At 37.5% G+C, this 6,440-nt stretch overlaps 1 protein-coding gene across 1 annotated transcript; it reads left to right on the top strand.

The window, feature by feature from the left end:
• The first annotated feature begins 1,093 nt into the window (after positions 1-1,093).
• LOC145586434 (glycine-rich RNA-binding protein RZ1A-like) lies at positions 1,094-4,605 on the top strand. Its single transcript, XM_081643275.1, has 4 exons — positions 1,094-1,158; positions 2,716-2,834; positions 3,668-4,250; positions 4,328-4,605. Exons 2-3 carry the CDS (start codon positions 2,724-2,726, stop codon positions 4,229-4,231), a joined length of 675 nt encoding a protein of 224 aa, XP_081499401.1. The 5' UTR covers positions 1,094-1,158; positions 2,716-2,723; the 3' UTR covers positions 4,232-4,250; positions 4,328-4,605.
• The last annotated feature ends 1,835 nt before the right edge of the window (positions 4,606-6,440 follow it).

Below are 6,440 nucleotides of genomic sequence, written 5' to 3'. Positions count from 1 at the left end.
GTTTGTGGTTATCACAGAGAATTTCTTTCTTTTTTTTTTTTTATTAAATGTAAAAGGTCAACAAAGAGCACATGAAATGGAAGTTGGGTTTCATTTGATGAAACCTTACAAATTGAACTCAAACTGATAAGCTAGTATTCCCTCCGTCTCCAAAACTTCGACCATTTTGGTTTGATTTCGCGGTTATTAAGAACTTAACAAAAGAAATAAAAACATATTGGAAAGATAAATTTACATGGGGTTTGTACAAAAATAGAAAGATAAAGTGTTAAAAATACATGAAAAAACAAAATTTTATACGGGGAAGCTAATTTTGCACAAATATTGTTGTAAATTGGTGGGTATTTTAATGCAAATGGGTCAATCATTTTGGGACCAAAATTAGGCCAAAAGGGTCAAAGTTTTGGGGACGAAGGGAGTAAATGAAATAAAAATGCTGAAACTAATAACTAGTAATTCACCGCCTAGCAAATTTCAAGTGCTCCAAAAAACATCCCTAAGTAAAGCTTAATTCCATGCGCTACCTTATCAATTTCAATTAATATATCACCTTCAGTTCATATTCAGTTAGAGTTATCAAAACAAATCGATATCTTACCCGAGCTGAACATGACAAGAAAAACCCTAACCACATCGAAATCAAAACTAAACAAGTAAACTAGACCTGATCAAAGTTTGTCCGATCGACTGTCTAGCAAGATTTTGGGCAAAAATTTCAATTTAGACTGATTTTTTTATTTTATTTTTTTGGACGAGTTTGGGAATGTGTTTTTATGCATCTTTGGTTGATTTTTTTTTTGCTTGGCCCAAAAGCCCACACAGCCCGACCACTTTGGTTGGGTCTGGGCATAAAAAATCCAACTCGAAGCTTGGCCCAACCCGGTCCAACCAAGAAGTGGGCTGATTTTTTGGCATCGGCCCAGCCCCGACTCGCTCAATGATCACCTATAAAGTAAACGGTCTGATATTGACCTAAAATTTTACCCGATTCGGACCTAAAATATCTAGCATTTCAGCCACGTCATCCCTAAACGCCACGCATTGGCTCAACACCTAGTAGATATTTATATGGCCTTCTCAGAAGTCTAAGAACATTCATCCTGAGTTTTGCTATTCGACTCTGGCCAATTAGGGTTTATCGTAAACTCACCACTCAAGGTTCTCCTTTCTCTCTCCTCTCTATTACGCAATCTCTCTATTATATTTTTCGGTGCTTCATAATTAGATCTGAATTCTCATCATAATTTATCGATTGATTTCCTCTTCTTTGTTTGATTTAATTTCATTGTTTTGAGGTCAGATCTGTGATAAATTTCTACCTTTTTGTTGATTAATTGCTTAATTCTGTTCTGCACAATAGGTTTTTTTTAATCAATAGCATGAATTTCTTAATTGTGTGTTATTTTGTTTGAATAAATTTGATTTGAAAACCTAATTTTATTTCTTCATGGATTTTGTTGAACTTCATGCCTTTTCGATTGAGAGTTCTGTGCTTCATGAATATGATAACATTGTGCTGGATAGACAAGCAGATTGATGCTGTTCATGTGATTTGATTTTGTGGCTGCATTAATCTTTGGTGTCTGTGAGAGGTTAGAGTATTGGAATTTGGGGTTTGTAATCAATATTCGGTGCTTGTGAGGGGTTAGACTATTGGTTTTTGGGGTTCGTGGCTCGTAATCGAAGTCGATTGGCTTGCAGTAGATCTTATTAACTGGACATATAGGGGGGGGGGGGGAGGGGAACTAGGATATCATTTTATCGTAGAGGACACACACATTTGTTGGAGGTTATTGTGAGTAGTTATTGGAATCCCTTGTCGAAGGCAGAAGGGGAGAAGAGTATCCATTTTTTTAAGCAGGCTTACTGCTTCCGCATTTGTTGGAGTGTAATTTAGATGCTTAGCTTGCTTGCTTTAAGCATTGGTCAATTGTTGATCTCAATGACTAGATAATTGAAATAAAAGAGTTTGGTTTTTGGGGGTGGAGAGATAGGCTGAGAGTACTGAGCTTATAAAGATATGTGTGTTGAAAATTGTGTTCTGTAATAAGTTAAAAAATGAAGATTTGAAGGAGAAACGAATGCTGTTGATGGTGGAGGATGGATGATGTCCTCTCTCCTCTCTCTTTCCTCTAATCGAAATTAGGGATGGGTATTGATGGCTGCAAGATGGTGGTTGTGGAGGCGGTGTTGGGGTTGAGGAGTGGAGGAGTGGAGGAAGATGTATTGTTTGTATGGTGTTGGTTGGATGTCTATTACTCCATTTTTTTCCCTTAGATTTGGATTATTGTCCATTAATTTTGAACTGTATATAGATTGGTTTCTTTCATTTTGATGTGATTTAGTGGTAGTGGTGGCTTTTTGCAGTGGCAGAGGGAGGTGGCAGGGTTGGAGTAATGGGTTAGGGTGGGCTATTAGATGGTTTAATATAAGTGTTTCAATTCATGTGGGGTTCACTTTTAGCCATCTTCTTACAAAGACTGAAAAATTTTGCGATGCATTTGAAAAATATGGTCGTCCTGATAGGCGTTGGTTATAAGCATAATCTGAATACTTCTCTGCTTCTTGTGCATGATTCTAATTTTTTGATACAATGTGTACTTCTTTGGATTTTATATACACCTCATGACCTCAATACTGCTCTTCTTTTGGTGCTTTTTTTTCAATTGGAAGATTTTTGAGGGAAATGTTGTTCACCTAATTTGTATTCTGTAGATAAAATCATGGGAGACGTGGATGAATTTCGCTGTTTCGTTGGAAGCCTTTCTTGGTCTACAACTGACAGAGGTTTGAGAGATGCATTTGAAAAATATGGTCGTCTGCTTGAAGCGAAAGTAAGATTTTTAATTCCTTTGTTGGGTATTTGTTACAGTTTTTTTTATGGCCGTCTGCTTGAAGCGGAAGTAAGATTTTTAATTCCTTTGTTGGGCATTTGTTACAGTTTTTTTTTTATTGTATTCATATTAGTATGATCCTTGTGGTATTTAGTTATTTACCAAGATTAATTACTTTATGGTATGAAATATGCCATGTTGATATATATATATATAAAAATAATAATAAGGACCGTTCAAATCTGATCAACATGATAAAATATTGGGTTATGATAAATTTTGGGTGCTGTCTATATTGAATTTGTAGTGATCTATTTTTATTTTCTACATTTCTATAACTATTTTTTTTTTTTAATTTTTATTTTTTTAGGTATGTGTAAGTGGTTGTAAAAGGGTAGTATTATTTGTTATCTTTCTTGTGTATGGGTTCATTGCGTGAATGTTGGATGTATCCTGGCTATGCACTATGAACTGGTCTTCCTCTGCGCTATTTTGGTATTTTAACTGTAATTTTGCATATTGCTGGTAGACTTAATAGTAACTATTTTCTTGAGAAAATTTGCAAATTATAGCTTCATATTGGCTTCGATTTTAATATTACTGATGGAATTGTGTTGATCAATCAGTGATTGTGTAGTGTTGTATAGTGGCGAATCGAGTTAGGTTCAATAGTGTTTTATAAAATGTGAATTCTTATTCGTAGAACTGTGTTTGTATCTTTTGATTTGCAGTAGCTCTCTTAATTTTAGTTCTTTAGGTTCTTTTTGATTGATTTTAGGTTCTTTTTCTTGGTTTCATCAAATCCTGACCAGCGGCTTCTACTTTTAATACAGGTTGTTTTAGACAAATTTTCTGGACGATCTCGTGGATTTGGTTTTGTTTCTTTTGATGACAAGAGAGCTATGGAGGAAGCTATTGAGGAAATGAATGGCGTGGATTTAGATGGACGTCCCATAACTGTAGAAAGGGCTCAACCTACGCAAGCCTCTTCTAGGGACCGAGATGGGGACTATGACCGTGACCGTGATCGTGGTGGTCGTGATCGCGATCGTGACCGTGATCGTGAACGCCCCCGTGGGTTTGGCGGAGGTCCAAGGGGATCTGGTGGTGGTGGTGACTGTTTTAAATGTGGTAAGCCTGGACATTTTGCTCGTGAATGTCCATCTGATGATGGTGGTAGGGGTGGTGGCAGATATGGTGGAAGAGGAGAAAGAAAAGGTGGTGGCAGCTATGGACCTGACCGAGGTGGGGATCGCTACAGCGGCGGAGGTGGTGGTGGAGGTGGTGGTGGACGTTACAGAGATTCTGGTAGCCGTGGAGCAGGATATGGAAGTGATAGGTACAGCCGTGACCGTTCTGGCCCATATGACCGTGCAGGATCTGGTGGCTACCGCTAATGCTTTGAAAGGACAATAGGTATGTAACAGTCTTTCTGCTTGTGGCTTGTCATTTACTATTAACCTATGCTTACCCAATTATCATTTTGATTCCAGCTGTGCAGAGGATGTCTGTTCTACAAGATTATCTTCATGAAGAGAAGGAGCTTTTTACTGTGTTGTACTTAATGGAAGACATCTTATGTGGTTTCAGACTTGGAATGCGTAATTAGAGTTGAACTATTTTCTGTATCTACATCAGGAAAGCCATTTGTCCCAGTGTGGGAAAATTTTCTGTTTCAGGAGCTCAGTGATGTTATGATGCGATCTTATGCTTGCTTAGTGGAGACTTCTGATTTGGCTCTTTAGATATATGAATCTTGTTTTCGCTGCTATACCTGGCTGTTTACATGCACGTGCATTGCTCTTTCTTCGCTGCCGTTTGGTTTTGGTGTGGGTTAATGGGACATATGACTGGGTTGAGCGCCTTGTTCCTGAGTATATATCCATTTTGGTTGCTATGATCTGTGTACGTGTAACTGGAAGGGTGCAAGCTCTTTTGTTCTTGTGGCATTATCCTTTGCTCTCCCCCCCTGCCTAATGCAATTTTAAAACAAATTTTGGAAAAGGATTGAGCTGGGTAATTTCTTATCCTAATTCGATGCTTGTTCAAATTTCAACGTTATTATGGCATTAATTGTTTTGTGCTTTTGGCAGGCTGTATTTGCCTTTTGTGGTCGTTTTTTGGTACATGGTTGGGTTCCATTGTTGCTAATGTTGTCCTTATTTGTGGTCCTGTAAGCTCTTTGGAATTCATCAGCAAGATGAATATGAGGGTGCAGTGAGGCAGGGTGTTCCTTTTGTAATCTGCTAGACGAATGGAAACTCTGGTCGTTTCTAGATCCGTGATCTTATAGGTTGATCAATTTACAGAGATTGGCTCTTTTTGGTCATGTGTATACGCTTGTTATCATGCATGCTTGTTTGTTAACAAGGACCTGACCAGTGGGGTAGTTCTTGAAAGTTGGTCCTTTTCCCTACTTTAAGTTCCTATTAGGCTCAAGGATATGATAGAGAGAATTACGAATTGCCATGGGAATCATTCTACACTGTTGTTTTTAGGGGAGTGAGCTACTTGTCCTGTTCCTGCTGAGAATTCAATTATTCAATTCAGGCAGAAGTGATAAAAGATGTTTTAGCGTGGTCGAATAAAATGATATCTTTGGTCATATAGAGTATAGGCACATGCTAGAGTGGAATGGTATGTCTAATGGCTTTTTTATTTTATCTTCCTGAGTTCTTTTCTGTGCTGTTTTGTTGGGATACTGCTAAGCTGCTTTCTGCGAATCTCTCTGTGTGTGTGTGTGTGTGTGTCCTTCTGTGCCTGTCTACCTGTGTGTGTGTGTGTCCTTCTGTGCCTGTCTACCTATGTGTGCCATTTTTTTTACCTTTCTGTGGCTTGGTGCATAAAGAACATGAATTACTCTTATCTCATGGTAATGCATGACGTTAAGTTTTTCATGAAAAATCTGTTATTAGGTGTTGTAGTGTTCGATCTATACATAAATCATCATGCTGAATTTATGAAACTCTAATTTCAGTTTAGTATAATTTTATGGATTTATTATTGATGCCTGAATAGTGCTGCAAAGTGGATGGCCAAAATCTTTTATTGGGCTTCTTGATTATGGTGAGCTCATTCCCTATTCTAAATAATTTTAGTCCGTAGTTAGTTAGTTACTTCATGTAATTGTGTGGTGGTTGCATTACATATTCTTGCAATTATTCCCTGAGACTCGAGTAATCGAGTTTTATGAATTAGATTTATAAGCAAGTGTTCTTTGGTGATCTGGAAAACGAATAGTAGAATAGTTTGAAATTTGATTATCTGGGTTTGGTTTATTGAATAGAGTTATGGAGGGAAAAATCCTTTTTGACTGTCACATCTAGTTAGGAACTCTTTGGTGATTTGGCTAATGAATAATAGAAAAAGTTGAAATTTGATTTGTCGGCTAATGCTCCCATGCTGAAAACATGATGTTATTGTTATTGTGGCTGCTAGTGTTCCTGCTTTATTGTGAATGATTTTGTTCAAATGGAGTGGAGTGTGTTTACTTCATTGTTTATTGGGAGGTTGTTTTTTGGTTTTCTTGATATTTCGTCTTCTGGAAGATGAAGACAAAGGTGATGTTCCCTTTTTTTAGAGTATAGTTGCTTTGCACATCTAGAA

This window comes from Chenopodium album, chromosome 16 (genome assembly GCF_948465745.1).
Source record: "Chenopodium album chromosome 16, dcCheAlbu1.1, whole genome shotgun sequence".
Lineage (NCBI taxonomy): Eukaryota > Viridiplantae > Streptophyta > Magnoliopsida > Caryophyllales > Amaranthaceae > Chenopodium > Chenopodium album.
The sequence above is the reverse complement of the archived record's forward strand: the minus strand, read 5'-3'. Positions and strand labels throughout refer to the sequence as shown.

What these genes read in the sequence shown, in the direction of transcription:
- LOC145586434 (XM_081643275.1), top strand. Translation starts at nt 2,724, where the DNA reads ATGGGAGACGTGGATGAATTTCGCTGTTTCGTTGGAAGCCTTTCTTGG. An exon ending in GTCGTCTGCTTGAAGCGAAA is followed by an intron (nt 2,835 to 3,667) that starts GTAAGATTTTTA and finishes CTTTTAATACAG; the next exon opens with GTTGTTTTAGACAAATTTTC.